Source organism: Elephas maximus, chromosome 6 (genome assembly GCF_024166365.1).
Source record: "Elephas maximus indicus isolate mEleMax1 chromosome 6, mEleMax1 primary haplotype, whole genome shotgun sequence".
In the NCBI taxonomy this organism is placed as follows: Eukaryota; Metazoa; Chordata; class Mammalia; order Proboscidea; family Elephantidae; genus Elephas; species Elephas maximus.
Window position 1 is genome coordinate 94,754,711 of NC_064824.1, and position 18,404 is coordinate 94,773,114.

General features: G+C 42.1%; 1 protein-coding gene across 6 annotated transcripts in view; it reads right to left on the reverse strand.

Moving 5' to 3' along the window:
* Positions 1-18,404, reverse strand: part of HECW2 (HECT, C2 and WW domain containing E3 ubiquitin protein ligase 2) — a 463,541-nt gene that overhangs the window by 268,150 nt on the left and 176,987 nt on the right. For all 6 annotated transcript variants that reach the window (XR_007517919.1, XM_049887746.1, XM_049887747.1 and 3 more), the window contains exon 2: positions 7,117-7,443. Coding sequence is in view for 5 of the 6 variants with exons in the window: in XM_049887746.1 (XP_049743703.1) it covers positions 7,117-7,408 (292 nt within the window). In the remaining variant the exon portion in view is untranslated. The remainder of the gene's footprint in view (positions 1-7,116; positions 7,444-18,404) is intronic.

Consider the following 18,404-nt stretch of genomic DNA (forward strand, 5'->3'; position numbering starts at 1 on the left):
GGAAAAGAGATACTAAGCAAAAACTAACGAAAGGAAGTTGATATAGCAATAGATAACAGACAAAACAGACTTTAAGGCAGATATCAGCATAAAAAGATGGCATTATAAGCACACTTTCTTTATTGGTATGCCCACTATTTCATCCTTCAGGATTATGAAAAGTCAATTACAACATTAGTATAAAGTTAATATGTATGGTAAGCAATTGTTTTGTGGTAAAGGGTTTTACCAGAATGAAGACTTTCTAAACCTCATGCCAATGCTATCTCAATTCCATCACAAAACATTTACAATGATTTTGCATTTACTAATTATACGACATATATAACCCTTTTTTAAGAAAGATGACATAAATCAACATGGGAAAAAAACCCTCCAGTAACATTTATAGAACTAACTGGGTAATGCTTTCAAAACTACGTTCTGTTTTCAGAGTATCACCTTGCAAGCACTGCTTGCAACCAATGTACTGAGATAAAATATACTAGTGCTTCTTTGGATAAGTCGAGCTACGTAATTTTTGAAAACCTACCCAAAATCCAAGGCCATCTCTCATAACCATTTTGAACACATTGATTTCTCCTCTATGAATCAAACCTCCAACATGCATTTTAAAAGAAAGATGGTTTGAGATACCAATGCAATGCTCTGATTTCAGATTCCACTAACTGCTATTGTACATTCACGCGGGTCAGCTACTATCCTGGGAGGGTCCTCTCACTCAGTCTCCAGAGCACCCTGCAAAGCGTATTCCAAAGTATGACACATTCTAATCCTCAGCACCTATTTTTGCAGTGACAGTGCAAGATTGTTTTTGGCTTTGTAACAGGCCAGAGGGACTGGACTGATGGTAACAAGATACATCCACTGTGAAAGAGACATTGACTGCTCACAGAATGACTAAGGGCTCCTTCTCATTTCCCAGTCCCCTTGCAGTTAAGTGGAATCATGTGACCAGTGCTGAACAATGGGCTCTGGGCAGAAGTGAAATGTGATACTTTGGAGCCAAAGTATTTAAGAGCTGGTGTGACCCTCTAGCTCTCTTGTCCCCTGACACCTGACTGAGGAGGTCATGTGTTCCAGATGGTGTAATTACAAGATGGTTGAGCCTTTAATAATCAATATTGGAAAAATCAAGGCTATGAGCTGGAGTTCCTAAATGACAGTAGAGAGCCCCTGCCAAGCTATGGACATATAGCATTCGCAATAAATAATCTTGTTTTGTTAAGCCACTGAAGATTCAGGGTCAGTTACCTGCTGCAGCATAATCTTAACCATCCTAACACAACTAAAAAAAAAAAAAAACTAGACACCAAAAAGCAGAGTTCAGTTCTTCCCAAAACCAATTTCATGTTCTAAGCATTTATTTCCTAAGAGCATTTTAAAAGTTTAAACAAACTAAAGCAACTTTTCTTTGGCAATAATCATGTAAAAATATCAAAAGAGCTTAAGAAGAGGCACTCTTACCTGTATCTCTTAAGTATTACAGAAACTAAATACCTAATACATGAATTCTTTGTTCCACTTGATTGGATTTCAGATTTAAAACCAGCTTTCCCATCGCCTTAGAAAGCATGCTGCTGTAAAGACTCAAACTGAAATGCTGTATTATTTAGCATTCATATTTTAAGAAAGGGCTTCATATAATTGCTAGAGCTATGTTTCAAAGGAAGAGATTTTGTTTTCTATAAACAGAAGTGGCCCAGCGTGTCACTTTAATCTGGAAATCCCTTCTTGCGGATTTATTCAGAGAGTTAGGTGGTGTTGCAGCTTCAGGCTACCAGTAAAAGGATTTTATGATTATGAATAGCAATCAAGAAAATAATATTAAGTCTACAATCAGCAGGACCTTACAATGTACAAGGTACCTTGCTTGGAGCTTTGCACACATTGTCTCATTTAATCTTCGTGATGTAGGTATTTTTGTTACTCATTTTTTATAGGTAAAGAAACTGAGATTTAGAAAGATCAAATAACTTGCCCAGAGTCATTCAGCTTTGTCAGTGGATTTGAATGTACTAGTCTGTCTGACTGGAGAGCCTGTGCTCTTAACCACGGATTACCCTGAGTTTCTCAAAATGTGCTGCATGTGATGATCTTGGGTGGTTCGTAAACAAAAGTTATTTCTTAACAGTTAATGGTGTCAGAAAGAAACGTAACTAACACAGGAAATCCTTCCCAGACATTATTGCTTAGGGTATGGCCAGGGCAGACAACTCTTTTGTTTGTTTTAATCAGATGCTTTAAAGAAAAACATTAATAATACAGGTGATAATTCAATATCGTAAAAATCAAGAAAGTGGTGAACAAATACAGGCTGGAAGACATTGGACTACATTTCCCATCAATAGGAAAAAAAAAAAAAAAATGAAGACTGGGTCACAGGAAACTTAAGTTCCGGTCTTGACTCTGGCCCCCAACAAGTAGCATGGCTTCACCATTCTGGGTCTTACTTTTTTATTTATAAAAGATAAGCTTAAACTTACCATAGAACTCTAAAATATAGTTGTTTGGCTGTTATCCTTTGACAGAATAATCTTCACTATGTGGATACTGAGAGGTATACTCAGAACTTGGTCCAGTCAAAGACTGGTCCATGAAGCAATGAGAAGCTTGTGCCAGAATATGAAACACTTCCATCAATAAACCCATTATGTAGTGGAACTTTTTTTTCACAGCAAGATTTTCTCAATGAAGGAAGCAGTACATTGATTTACATTCTGAAGCCTGCTCCTTATCTAGTCACAGATCAGTAACGAACAGTTCACAGACCAGTACTTAGAGTAGCACTGGTGTACAGCATAGTACATACTTCTAATTCTTCATCATGTGCATTTTTCTACTTCTGTTCAGGCACCTGAAGTTGCTTGCAAATGAGAAATGGAAACGTAAGCCTTTTGGTGAAGTGTTTTTCTTTCAAATGGCCAGAAAAATAAGCACAAGACCAAATGTTAAGAAGAATTAAATAACAGGCCTGAAACAAATTTAATATACTCTACAGCTGCTAACTGCAGTTCGAATCCACCAGGTGCCCCCTGGAAACTCTAGGGGGCAGTTCTACTCTGTTCTGTAGGGTCACTATGAGTCGGAATTGACTCGACAGCAATGGGTTTTTTTGGGCCTCCTCTTTTTTTTTTTTTTTTTCTTTAAACTGTTCCCATTTGATTTTTCATGGAAAGCTCTTTGCATTGGGTAACCTAAGTGTTTCTGCATAAGGTAAATACTTGCATTCTTTTTAATTAGTGTGCTTAGAAGGAGGCAGCTAGTAGGACTGTTAAATTCATGAGGGGTTGATTCTAATTTTAGAAATTTTGGAGGCCAACAATAAATTACAAACCTAGTGATTTCTGAAAACCATCTGAAGGCATTAACGGTTGTAACTTGGAGATCTGTGGATCAGAGATAATTAAATCACCAAAGGTACATTATGTGTTCTATTTAGTGCAAAAACTACATTGCTATCATCTCTGGAAATCTCAGGGTGCATATGAGACTTTCTGGAAGGAGAAAAATGTAATTAGCATCTGTTCTGAGGACTGTGTTCACACTCAAAGTTTTCCCGAATGGTAATTTTGATATTTTCAACTAAATTTTTTTCCTTGCATTCCCAATAGGGCCTGTTCACTGCCTAAAATGTCTAAAGGAAGATTTATTTTTCTGATCCTGGAGGATATATTTCCCCTCCGGATTAGTAGTGCTAAAAGTCATTTGGAGTAAGTTGTACAGTACAAAACATTAACAGTTAACCAAACAAAAACAAAACTCACACTTCTACAAAGGGAAGAAAATGTAAGCCAAGAGAAACACAATCAAAATGCTTAGTGTGCCAACAAGCCACACCTCCCCAGCTCTGTGTTCCACCAAAACCTTTTCCCTTTGGGACTTATTTCTATAGAGACTGTCTCTCTGTTCCATAAATAAAACTAGAAGTTGCTAGGAAACAGTCTGGCTTCTCAGGACACAACTGAAGGGGAGCAGCTGCTTCCTACCAAGAAGTACAGAAATCTGAAGCGTATTCCTGACACACGTGCTGTTGTTATGAAACCTAGATTCTCAGCACATCTATTTTATGAGCCCAAGAGAGTGCTCATTCTGCATATTCCTGCTTAGCCAAAATAGCCTTAAATTTATGACTTAACTTGGACCCACCCCACCCCCACCCCCACCCCCTCCCCGCCTTTTTCCTCCATCCTAGCCTTGCGCTCACAGTTCACAGACCAGGAAACTTAAGGTTTCCTCTTTTCGTTAAGGTCCCCTCCAAATGAATCATCCCACCTACCTTCAATTCACTTAACAGTGTTCAGGAAAACCGCATATTTTCAAGTTATAAATCACTCACTTGAAAAGTTCTTCCCATCACATTATCTGCCCTACTAAACTTTTGAAAATTACCACATGGCTGGGAGTTACTGCTTTCAAAACTTTTATATGAAATTTCTGTTACTGCTTTTAAAAACCACCTAGTTGTTTTTACCTATATTAAAACCATCCCAAGCACTTCCCCTGAAGTAGTAACCCAAGTAGCCCACTCATTCTTTCTCACCTTTAAAAGCAGTCAGGTGTACCTCGTTTTCCCTTTCTCTTTGTTCTAGCCACCCTAGTGGCTCAGTTAGGAATAACTGCTGGTACAAAAGAGCCTTACTACTAATGACTTCAAACCAAACCAAACCTGTTGCCGTAGAGTCAAATCTGACTCACAGTGACCCGACAGGACAGAGAAGAACTGCCCCATAGGGTTTCCAAGGAGGGGCTGGTGGATTCAAACTGCCAGCCTTGCAGTGAGCAGCCATAGGTCTTAGCCACTGCACTCCCAGGGCTCCACTAGTGACTCAAATAGGGGGATCGTTTCCTCATGTATCAAAAATTCTAGGGAAGCAGTCCAAATTATTTCGACCTTTCTGCCCTACATTGAGTTTTTTATCCTCTCGAGTGACACCTCACAGTTGCCACATGAATGCAACAGCTCCAGACACACATCCTTTCGCCAAAATCCCAAGTACAAGAGAAAGGGAAGTTTAAAAGACTCTCTCAAAATGAGGTGCTGGTTTTTCATTGGAAAGGGAAAATCCCCAAAAGTCCTCCCCTAACATCTCACTGGTCAGAATGTAGTCACATGCCTACTCCTAGACTAAGCACTAGGTGGACTGCTACGTAGGTTTAGACCTTTCATGAGTCTGTGAGGGTCTATTTGCCCTTAGATCAAGAGCTCTCTGCCTGACCCCATCAGGATTCTGTTTGCAGAAAGAAGGGGGCAGGAAATGGCTACCAGTTAAAGGCCACAGTGCTGCCACAGATGCCCTCCCCACCCAGAACAGCAAAGTCCCCACAGATGTGAAGCTGCCTGCACTCAGAAGAGCCCCTCCCAGTCCCAGGACAAATGGCTAGCTCTGCTTAAGACCAGGTCTTGGTCACTCAGTATGAGGTGCCAGATAAGCTGATCTTTCTTTTAAACACAGCCACGGCCCTGCGACTAGAGAAACAAGCCATATTTAATACTCTAGACACTGGAACCTGTGTCTTTTAAGGCCATTCATTGTGGAATACCTGCTAAAACAAACAGCACGCCAACCGCAACACCAAGTACTTTGGTCTCTCTATGTGTTTTTTTTTTTTAATGCTTTTGGGGGCTATTGTAATGGTACTGATCCCTGATTTCCTTTTAGGAGTTCTCCTTGTTAGTGTAGAGGAATCCAATTGATTTTTGTATGTTGATCTTGTACCTTGCCGCTTTGATGAACTCTTCTATGAGTTCCAGTAATTTTCTCGTGGAATCTCTGGGATTTTCCACGTATACGATCCCGTCATCTACAAATAGGGATAGCTTTACTTCTTCCTTACCAATCTGGATACCCTTTATTTCCCCTTCCCTTATTGTTCTGGCTAGGACTTCTGGTACAATACTGAATAAGAACGGTAATAACGGGCATCTCCTGTATATTTTTAGCAGCATCCCTGGCCTTGCTTATCCCCACCCGATTGAACCAAACCAAAAACCACACCAGTTGCCATCAAGTCGATTCTAACTCATGGTGACCCCATGTGAATCAGAACAGAACTGTGCTCCACACGGTTGTCAGGGCGGTGATCTCTCAGACGCAGATTACCAGACCTTTCTTCCGAGGCACCTCTGAGTAGGCGTGAACTGCCAACCTTTTGGTTAATACTTGAGCTCTCAACCATTTGTGCTACCCAGGGACTCCTCATCCAGTTGAGACAACCAAAAATGTCTCCAGATACTGCCTAATGTCCTCTAGGGGGAAAAAAATTGCCCCTGTTGAGAACCACTGCCAAAAAACAAGTCTTTCTCCCCAATTTACGTATGTATTTTTTAAAGGATGCTTATAATTTACAATAAAAGCAACAATGTCTTCCAAATAAAACATTTAATGTTCAATTTTGAAAGGAATTCCCTTCATTCAGTGAAAAATTTCAACTTTATGGGATGTTAGGTTCTATCTATCTAGATTTGATTTGGATTTTCTGTGTGGTTAGTTGGTTGGTTTTGATTTTTGCTATAAAATAAAGCAGAGTTTCTATTTTCTGGGAATAACAGATGGAAATTAGCTAAACAGAGCTGGACTGTTTTTATTAAAGAAAGAACCAACACGTTTCTCAGGCATTTGTCAAGAGAACATGACACTTTCTTCACCTAATTGATCTAGGGCATATCAAGGAATTGTGGGGAAAAAAGTACAGCTTAGATTTTATGTTCTTATTCATGAAATTCGGCCTTTAGAAAATATAGAACATTTTTTCATATCAGTTATGTAAATCTGAACATCTTTTTGACAGCTTAAAAACATTAATCAATGTTAATAGCCACCTTTTTCCCCAAAACGAGACTACTGATCAAGAACAATGCACAGTTTTAAAAATAAAATACTATAAAAAGCTGTAGGTTCTGATTTAATTAGGTAGAGAAGTAACCATAAAACTCACATAAGAAAAGTTATTCATAATTGTTGACTCTCCTCTCCCAAAGAAGAAAGAAAAATTCCCAGAATCTTGTTGTATCTGTGTGGTATTTTTTTTTACAGGAGAGAATACAGAGTAGTACAACGCCAGAGTAAAAATGCACATGCTAAGTCACATGCAAGTCCATTTCCTTTGACTCACCTATATGATAAAGTCCAATCCAATCACTGGGGTCCACCTCCTCTTTAATGTCCCAGAAGATGATGAGGTTCTGGGCTTGCCCCAGCGTGTACTCATACATGCTGGCAGTCAAACTGGAGCGGCTTTCAGAAGTCACCAGGTCCGTGTCACTGTTGGCCCGCTGGAGGGTCATGTTCTCCGGCATGGAGCTCTGGGCAGCAAGGCTCTGGAGGTTCTCAGGGCTCAGTGTGTAGCGCATCTGGGGATTTCGACGCCGCACAAAAAGCAGATGTTCCCGGGCTGAGCTAGCCATCCCGTCTGCCTCTCTAAGATTGGTTTCCTACAAAGCTGAAAGAGAAGCATTAAATATTAGTACTACAACACAAGAGTTAAGTTTAAGCTTCCCAGACATAAAGTCTTGAGGACTGTTCATTAAAGCCTGACCTGTGATAATCTCCTGCTGTCAAAATAAGACCTATTATTCCACTGTCAACAGGTGATGTCAGAAACAATTTCTATAGACTGAGGTTACATGAGGGCAAAGGCTATCACACATCTGCGACCAGCACAGCTTTCTCCTAGCAGTTAAGGAGGAGGGTTTCTCTACCATCCCCTTTATGCCTATCCTTGCCCACACACTCCACCTTCAGAAATGGCATCCTCTTCTCCTTCCCCACCCCAAACATGTATTTATTTCCTGTTGCAAGTAAATTTTAAAACAGCAAGACAGGAAAGTTTGTCACACACTAAATACAGCTGTAGAGTCCCTGGGTGGTGCAAACGCTCAGCTGCTAACCGAAAGGTTGGAGGTTCGAGTCTATCCAGAGGCACCTCAGAAGAAAGGCCTGGTGATCTATTTCCAAAAAATTAACCACTGAAAACCCTATACAGCACAGTCCTACTCTGACACACGTAGCGTCACCATTAATCAGAGTTGACCTGACAGCAACTAGTTTGGTTTTTTTGTATATACAGGTGAAATACATCACTGAGCGCAAGTTAACTGGTTTAATTTCCTTAGCTGATAACATAACTTACTAAAGTCTTTTTCAAGAGCCTGCTCAAATGTCACCTTCTCGCTTAAATACATCGGCCATCATATTTAAAACCACATCTCCCTGGCATTCCCCATGCCTCCTTTCCTGCTTTGTTTTTTTACTATAGCCATTATTAAGATCTGATCTTTTTACTTATCTTTTTACATATTTTACTTATTTACTTGATTATTGCCCACCTCCCCCAGCAAGAATGTAAGCTTCACAGAGGCAGGAATTTTCATCTATTTTGTTTGCTATTTATCCCCAGTGTCTAAAAAAGTACCTGGAACATAGCGGATGTCAATAAAAATTTGTTAAATGAATGGATGAACAGTGAGCATTTTTCTCCTAGGCACTCCTTCGCACAACTCATATCCTAGCCCCCTTTTCTTGGCCCTGTCACTCACCATCCCTGATTTTCTGGCTGGTCTACCTGGTTTCTACCATCTAGACTCATGGTAAGCTAACCTTTGGCTTCCACTTGGCCTTGATCTAGAAGAACAGGGCTTTTCCTGTTGGAACTTACAGTCTAGTCCTAAAATTTTGTTTTTTTTCTCCACTGCCAGACTCTGACAGGGATTCTTGTCAAGACCTTTGTATTTTAATTGAGCACAATCAAGTTGCTACCTGCCAGATCTTACTGGCTTTGCACAGAATGAATTTGGTTCTCCAGTACACTGCCCTCTGTCAAAACTACATAATTTACTAATGCGTTTATGAATTTCACATTTATTCAGCAACCCTAGTACATGCTGACCTCTCAGATATCCTATATTTCATTTAAAGGCCAACCCCTACTTGGGTACTGGGGAATCAGCATGAGTTTCCATTCAAAACAAAAAAACCTAACCATTACAATGGACAACCTTGAATACTGAGTAAAAGGAGGTGAGAGGAGAGAGGAAGGTAGTGAAGGGAGGGGAGGCTTTCCTAATTCCTCCCCCTACCCCACCCCCATCCATTTCAAAAGCATTTTGGGTGAAGGAGACATACTCCCATTGCTAGAGATTGTAAAAAAGTACTTGCAAATTCATTTATTCGAGTAATCTAGAAATTCTATCCCAAATTCTTAGCACTATCCAGTGAACTAAAATAACTTGGATTGGTGGTCAAGATATCCTATGTGAAAAGGTTAGAAACAAAAATGAACACATAAGCTGATTTATCCAGTTTAACGGTATTAAGTCCCATATCCCTCTTAATAAATTTAGTGCTTCTCTTCCTTACGTGGAATAGGGTAACTCTGACATCATACTATAACCTGCAACTGTTAAACAACCTCAAATATCTCCTTATAAACACCAAAATACAAGACAACTTCTAATTGTTGGAGGAAATTTTCATTTTAGATTTCAATAGATCATTCTTTATAAACCCAGAGTTAGTTAAACACATCAGCTTCAGCTGATTAAAAAATAAGAAAGCTGTACATATTTAAATTTCACTCTTCCTCAACATAGTCATATATTAAGTAGCAGTAACTATAATGTATCTTGCAAATTTGTTGGAATTAGAAAAGCCAGAGGTAAAAGTGCTCAATAAAAAGCAGCTATTGTGTTTTTGACTCTATGCGGCAGTTCTACTCTGTCCTATACTGTCGCTATGAGTCGGAATCGACTCAACGGCACTGGGTTTGGTTTTGGTTTTATTGTGTTTTTGGTAAATGTAACATATACAATTTTGCAACAACAGCAATAATAACCAAAAAAATATGTGTGAGGTTACATGGGTGGATGTACAAGCATATATGTGTATGGAGCCCTGATGCACAGCGGTTAAGAGTTTGGCTGCTAACCCAAAGATCAGCTGTTCGAATCACTCCTTGGAAGCCACGTAGGGCAGTTCTACTCTGTGCTATAGGGTTGCTAAGAGTCAGAATCAACTAGACGGCCATGGGTTAATATGTATATGCATGTACATGTACAGGTGTAGCTATACGTATATGTATACACATGACTGTGTGCTGACTATATATTCACATATATAATAAAGCACATAGGGGACACAGTTACAGGTACTTCCTAGACATAACCAAATATTCTGCAGGACTGGTTTACTGGGTTTGAAGGCTTAGGATCACAGTCTCAAAGGACATCTTGGTCAATTGGCATAAAATAGTTCATAAAGTTTATATTCTATAGCCTAGTTTGGTGAGTAGCGTCTAGTGTCTTAAAAGCTTGTCAGCAGCCAGCTAAGACACAATTATTGATCTCATCTATAGCAAAAGAGAAAGAAAGAAACCAAAGACTCAAAGAAGAAACTAGTCTACAAGACTAACAGCCCACATAAACCACAGCCTCATCTACCCCGAGACCAGAACTGAACGGTGCCCGACTGCCACTACCAACCATTCTGACCAGGGGCAAAATACATGGTCCCCAACGGAAGTGGAGAAAGCTGTAGAACAAAACTCAAATTCTTTAAAAAAAAAAAAACAAAAACAAGGCCAGGCTTCCTGGACCGGCAGAGACTAGAGGAACCCCTGAGACTATCACCCTAGGTGCCCTTTAAACTTGGAACTGTAACCACTCCTGGAAGTCACCTTTCACCTAAATAACAAATTGGCTCATAAAATAAACAGTACTACCCGTGAGTACTGTGCTCCTTAAAAAAAAAAGAAAAAGCAGCTACTGTTATTTTACTAGGCAAACAACATAATTACTGAATTAATTAATGCTTTAGTTTAAAAAAAAAATTTTTTTTATTTTTTTTTAGTTTGGGGTATCTCTCCATGCCTGAGAGTCTGAAGAGAAGAACACTAGGATTTGGAAGACAGTTAACATAAATGAAATGCTAAAGACCAATTTATACATTAAAAGTCACTAACAAACATGACTGAAATTGTAAAAACCCTCCATCTGAAGACGACCCTAAGGACCCTGTACTTAGGAAAGAGAAAACAGCTCATCCTTCCCTTGCTTCCTCCTGTTCACGTGGCTCCCAGCTCCAAAGTCTAGAAAGCAGCTACATGTACGTTATACTGGCCTCTGAGTTACAGCTTAGGAACTCAACCACAGCTCCTATAGCATTGTTCCTACATAAAAATGTATTTCAATTCCCAAACAACCAACCTGTAAAAGAACTTTTTGAACACACCCACACACAAGCCAGTCACTGGGCAAAATCAGAAGCAAAATTGGAGAGGGAAGATAAAATAAGATTAGAAGAACTCTGTACACAGAATGTGGAGCAATTCAGCTGGAACCACACTATGAGTAATGAGTGGAGAAACACTCCAGGCTCTTAAGCAGAGAAGCAAAAATACAGAAGTAAAGTTTAGGAGAACTTATTCTCAGAGTGGAAACCCTGGTGGTGTAGTAGTTAAGTGCTATGGCTGCTAACCAAAGGGTCTGCAGTTCGAATCTGCCAGGCACTCCTTGGAAACTCTATGGGCAGTTCTCCTCTGTCCTATAGCGTCGCTATGAGTCAGAATCGACTCAACCACACTGGGTTTTTGGTATTCTGAGAGTGTATGTGGGACTGATTGAAAGAAAAGACACAGGTGGGGAAACCAGTTAGAAGCTAACTGGTTAGTCATGGAACCTGGCACTGAGTGCTTAAGAGTCAACTGTAACAACACCAAAAGGAAATATCAGTCAGGAATGTTTCAAAGACAGTACCCAAAGAATTGATGACAGATTGGGTATAGGGGATAAAAGCAGAGCTTCAAACGGTTTGTTGCAGTTCAAGCCCCTGCTGAGAATTTGCATTTCTACCTCAAATACACCGAATCAAAGTCTATAGTTTTAAAAAAAAAAAAAAACAAGTGATTCTTACGTAATAATAAATTTTGAGAACCACTGCTCTACTAGTGGTTCTCCCTAGCCAGCAGTATTAGCACCACCTGGGAACCTGTTAGAACTCCAAATTCTCAGCAAGGGTTCAAAGTGCTGGATAAAAGTGAAGGAGAAATTAAGACCAAATTCTAGATTTTCAATCTCAGTGACTACAGAATCCCAGAAACACTGATTATGTGAGAAAATCAATCCCGTTTTAGGTGAGTTTGAAATAAATGCAATATACTCAAGTAAATACATCTTAAAGACACTGAATAGCTCGTTATTATAAGACTAGGCATAAAACAAACACTCAGTAGCAAGTTCCTGCTTAAGAATACTCTTAAAATTAATTAAAATTAACCATGCCAATGGATCCCTAAAAGGTGCATCTTAGTTTAAAAACGTCATTCAGATGTTTTACTTTAGGTCAATGGGAAAAGAAATAAAATCAGAATTCTTGGATTACAATAAGGGACTGCTACCAAACCTGCTTTGGAACACTTATTTTTCCCCTTGTAGGAAAAGTAATGTACTTCTTAGCGTTCATGTTTCCATAATGAAGATTAGACATCATGCAAATATTAAATCACAACACTGCATAACAATGCAAAAAACAAAAAAAAAGCACGCTAAATCTTATATTTAAAATGTTAGTTTAAAATCTTATATTTAAAATGTTAGTTTACTACCTTATTGAATGCAATGTTCTAATACAGGAAAATTAGTGTTATTCAAACAATATGGAATTGCTACTGCACATTTTCTCCATTTAAACCTAAGGATTCCTGGTTTGCTTCTTGGTTTCATACCTACGTCTTCTGTAATAAGAAAATCAAATTTTCTTTAGAAAACTATCCATGCTCTTCTGAAAAGCTTTACAAGATAAAACTGATGAAAAGCTTTAAAATATAAAAGTGAGAAGACCAAAATCCATATTCCCAAAAAAGGCCAGAGCTACTGGACAGATAGAAACTAGAGGAACCCCCAAGACTTAATGCCCTAAGATAGCCTTTGACCTTGACATTGAAGCTACTCCTGGAGGTCACCTTTCAGCCAAATAATACATTGGCTTATAAAATAAACAACATCATCCATGAGTAAGGTGCTCTCACAAACAACCAACTACATGAGACCAAACGGCCAACATTTACCCAAATGCAAAGATGAAAGGGCAAGGAGGGAAACGGAAACAGAACAGAGTGGAAATAATGAGAATGCGGACACATTGTGAAAACTGTAACCAATGTCACAGCACAATTTGTATAAAAGTGGTTAATAAGGAACCTAATTTGCGATGTAAACTTTCACCTGAGACACAATATTTATAAAAAAGATAAAACTAATTTGTACCCACCAAATTTATTAAACAGAAAGCTGGTCCTTTTAAGCTCCCTAGATAATCCCTCCCATGGTGAGCCTCCGCAGCTGCTATATGTCCCATTCCCAATGGACATACTTTAACATGATGTAGCACTCTTCAAAAAAAAAACCTCCCTCTTCTCATTATGATTAGGTCTGCACCACACTGCTCTCTCAGATAATAGACACCTGCTTAAACAACAACCGAGAACAAAATTACTTTTCTCCCAGAGGTCAAGAGAGACTTAATTGCTAAGCAAACTGCAAAATGCCACAGTATACAACTTCATTTCCAAAACCAGCAGATTTTGCTTAGAAGGTACAGACAGTACCAAATGACAAATACATTAAACAAATAAGTGTTATTATTTAAAATATTTTTGCTAAAGAATCTGGAGGTGAGGGTCAACTTACTAAATCTCTCCTGAGGGCAAGTTCTGAAAACACTGATCGGCAGACAATTTTTATAGACTTAGAAATGTACCCTAGGATTCTAAGTAACATCCTTGTTGAACCCAACAAATTCCTTTAAAATAACACACATGCACACACGCAGCTGTTCAACTATACTAGGGTATAGTTGTGTAGGGTAATACTGTTCAGCTATATGCATCCCCTCCCTAATGGAGTCAAGTCAGCTTTGCTCTTCCCTGAAGCATGCTGGGGATGAATTCAGGATAGACTCAGGCTAAGGTAAAAGGCCAGGACTGGCATAACTGGGCCAGCACCCAAGGCCGAGAAATGCCTTAGCAACAAGAAGGAAAACATCTGGGCCTGGATGTGAAGTCCCTGGGAACACTGATTACCCAAGGACGTGGGAGAAAAACAATGAGCCTTGGTTCCAAGTAGAATGGTATATAAGCTTGGGTCCCTTGCTAGGTGGTTGCGGAAAATACTCCAGCCGGCCACCACTGGAGAAAGCAGCTGCTTGCCTGTGTAAGTATGTTTCCCTGAATAAATGTGTGAATCTGGAAAGGGCTATGTGTCAGTTCTTCGGATTACCTGCCAGGATGCACAGCGAAGGTCTTTCCTTGCTGGGGCTGTCCCCCAACAAGTGGTGTAGTCGGTGGGAATCCAAAGGGCACACCACGCCTTCCCAGGTGCATGGGGGAAAGCGGGCTCTGCTGGGGGAAATCCCAGGGTGGCCAGGGACACATGCCCTGGGACACCAGCCCAGGCTGTTGATGCCTGGGGACCTGTGCATGAGTACAGGGATGCTCCAAAAATGCCACAGGGACTGTTGCAGTTACTTTAGTCTTTGCATGTTGAGAACGAAAAGAAGGATGTTTGTGCTTTGGTTGTGGGAGTTGCGTGGCTGCTGTTCTGGGCATGGCGATATTCATAGGAGGCCCCAAAGCAAAAGCCGGATTGCCGTGCTGAGGCAGCTCGTGTGGGGTGGCTTCTACTGGCAGCACTGAGAGGGGTGTCCGATGTGGAGCCAGCCACTAGGGCCCTAATTAGGCAGCAGAGCTGCAGCTGGAGGATGTGCGTGCAGCATATTCCTCCTCCACTGAAACATCTGCGCCCCGTTTGCGGAAACAAGAGGCATTCCGGGGTGGCCAGCGACCTCTGTGGTGGGGAGGTCTGGCCTGTATGCTTTTCTGCGGGAGAAATCCCAGGGTGGCCAGCGAAGCCCAGCTAGCTCAGTCAGTAGAGCATGGGACTGGAGCTAGTTGGAGGGGATAAACAGGTCCCTGGCACTGAGAACACCCTGTAACACCCAGTGCAAAGCAAGAGTTAAAATAGCAGGGAAAAAAGAAAAACAAAAAAGGAGTAAAAAGCCCTTCAGGATAGCTTGTGTTGAGCGACCTTGAAGAGACCTCAGAATTCCGATAGCTGCCCCTGCAAAGGTAAGGGGAAAACTAAGAGGGGGGCCCACCTCCAGGTTACCAGGTAACTGGGCTGGACCCATGCTTGCACTTGGTGTGGGGGAAGCTTGGCTCCACAAGTGAGTGAGGGCTCTGCCAGCTTTTCCCAGATCTTCTTTTAGAAATCATTAAGATTGAGGATTAAGCCTAATTTCTCTGTCACCAGCGAGGAGCAGAGGGGGCCCAATGAGGTATGCCTTGGGTCTGAGGTCACTACCATTGAGGCACTTGCCCCAGCCTGACTACGGATCTTACTGTATGTACTGATGATGCTGATGCATTAATGCACGCTTTTGTAAACTTCTGCCTCCAAGTCCTGATGGGAATTGCTGCAGTTAGGGCCGTTTTTAGAGGGGCACGAGGCAACTGTGACGTGGGCTATAGCTAATAGCCTGGCCATTCAATCCGGCCACTGACAACCTTCGGACTGACATATAATGCAAGCCCCTACTGAGATGAGACATCTGGACAAAAAAATATAACAAAATCAGTTCTACTCCTGGTAAGCTTTTGTTACTTGTGTGGACAGTCATCAGAAAAGCCCCTATGTTGAGAGTGGAAAATAGCCAACAAACAGACCAGTCTTAACCAACTGACTGCAGAGGCTGAAGCACTGTCTGCTCCAGACCAAAGAGGTGTACAATCGACCACCTTCTGGATTTAAGAGAGGACCATCCTTGGAGATTCACACACCGTCCTAGACTGGGCCTACACACGTGGATTACCACTGTCATCAGAAAACGCTGGGTAGCACAGGAAAGCTGACCTGTCTATGAGACCCCAGCCAAGGCTAAAACCTGTGCAGGGCCAGATTCCCAAGCCAACAGGCCAGGGCGTTCTTGGCAAGTAAATTGTATGGGGGCTTTTTATCCCATACAGAGGCTTCCACTGGATCTTGAACGAACTCTTCACACTCTTTATCACCCCAAGACACAGGGGCAATTGAGCACTTCAATGGGCAGGTTTAAATGGCTGATGGGAGGGGACAAGACAACCCCAGCCTGGACCATGCATCTTAGACAAGCAGTTTGGGGTCTCAGTGCAGGAGTCCTGCAAGGGCATTTCTTACTTGTGCTATATGTTTGCTCAAACTGTCTATTCTATAAAATGTGTTTCTTTGGTGTAGAATTGTTCCTGACAAAAAGATCTGGGTTCCACAAAGGCACTGACCAGAGCCCACGAAAGGAAGCCAAGTCTAAGGCTCCCCACTTCCGAGAGGTGGGAGTGTCCCTCACCCCTCGAATAGAGGTGTGACCAAGGTACACCACAGGTAGAGGAAGCCCTCCACTGGGTGACAGGGGACCAGAGGCCACACATTGAAATGATCATACACTGGGCTCCCACCAACAGCTGTTGCTGGGTAAGGGGTTGGGGCCATCAGAGTGTGCCAAATCAAACTAGTGCTGCAGATTAGAAGGCTACTCCCAAAGGCCTACCAAGTATACATAACCCTGTTACCAGAACACATTCTGGGCAGAGATATCTTGTTGGGGCTGGAGCTACAGACCTCCAGTGAGTTCCACCTGCAAGTGAGAGCCATAAAAACTGTAGTACAAGGTAATGCTAAATGGTCCCCTGTACGGTTGTACTCCCTAGCTCGGGTCATGGCCCTTAAGCTGTACCACCTCCCTGGTGGGCACCAAGAAATCAGTGAGGCCATCAGGAGCTACACCCACTGGGGATTCTGAGACTGGCCAAGAGCCCCTTCGGTAGTCCTGTCTGGCCAACGCGCAAGCCGGACAGCTCCTGGAGAATGACGGTAGACTACCAGGAACTGAATAAGGTGACTCCTGTTGTTTGCAGCTGTACCCAACATCATGCATATGATGGGGCAAATTGGGGAGACACTGGGCACTTACCACTTTGTGCTCGACTTGGCTAATGCCTTCTTTAGCATCCCTCCACACTCAGACAGCCAGGACCAGTTTGCCTTCATTTGGGAGGTGAGGCAGTGGACTTTCCCCGTGCTCCCACAAGGGCACCTGCATAGTCCCACCATATGCCACGGCATGGTTGCCACTGACCTGAAGTGGTGGGTTCCCCCTGCTGAGGTGGCCATGTTCCACCATATTGATGATGTCATGCTGACCTCTAACTTGTTTGCTTCTTTACAGACTGCAGCTAGTGCAGTAGTCACGCACCTCCAGTCATAGGGATGAACAGTGAATGAGTGAAAAACTCAGGGGGGCCTGGTTTGTCGGTCAAGTACTTGGGTATTATCTGGTCGGGTAAGACGCAAGTGATGCCTGAAGTGGTGATAAAGTCCAAGCCTACCCCCTGCACAGAAACTGTGAAGCAACTACAGGCAATTGTCGGGTTCCTGGGTTACTAGCACCCCTTCATACCCCACATAGCCCATACCCTATGGCTCCTATATAGGTTAGTAAAAAAAGAAGTGAGACTGAAGGAGAGAGAAACAAATAGATAAGAAAGTGATATGGGGGGCTAGAGGGAACGAGAATGAGTGAGAGGAAGACAGGTGAAACTGGGGAGAGTTCTAGAAAGTGAGGGTATAAGCAGAGAGACAGAGAATGTGAAAAAAAAAAAGGAGCAGTGTGGGACTGAGAGACAAAGGAAGTGGAGGCCTTCCAGCAGGCAAAGGTCCCTGTAAAACAAATACTGGCTTTAGGAGTGTTAATACAAGGTCAGCCGTGCCAACTGGACATAGCCTGTTACCCTGAGGGGTATGGGTAGGGCCTGTGGCAACACCAAAGCAACAAGAGAGTGCCACCGGGAATCTGGTCCCAGTTGTGGTGAGAAGCAACAAAGAGGTACAGCATGTCGGAGAAAATCATGCGCAGTGTATAATGCCCAACTGCAAGTGGAAGCAAGTTCTTATAAAGGGCCAAGTTCCCTTTTACTGAAAGCATCAGAATAGGACTAATACCTCTCGTCCCCTCAGGGTGATGGGTTGGACCCCCAACAACAGTGTGCTAGAACCCTGCTAGTTGTTGCCAATAGTTGGTTAAGGAAGCAAAAGCAAAGCCTATGGGCAGGGGCATACCCATCGCCCAAGGGGTGGCTTTGGACCTGTGGCTTCCATGGGTGGCCATAACTGCCCTACAACTGGGTGGGGCACTGCACCTGGGGGTGGCTGTACATAGCTGCTAATATTTACACCACCCTCCCCAGTGTTCCCAGCAATTGGCAAACTGTAACAGCCCAGCACAGATACCAGCGCACATCATGGTGGTTTTGCCCCTTGTCCCTGTTCTCGCCCCAGGCTGCCACTACAGATATGGAGTGGCAGGTAGAGGTGCTAGCCA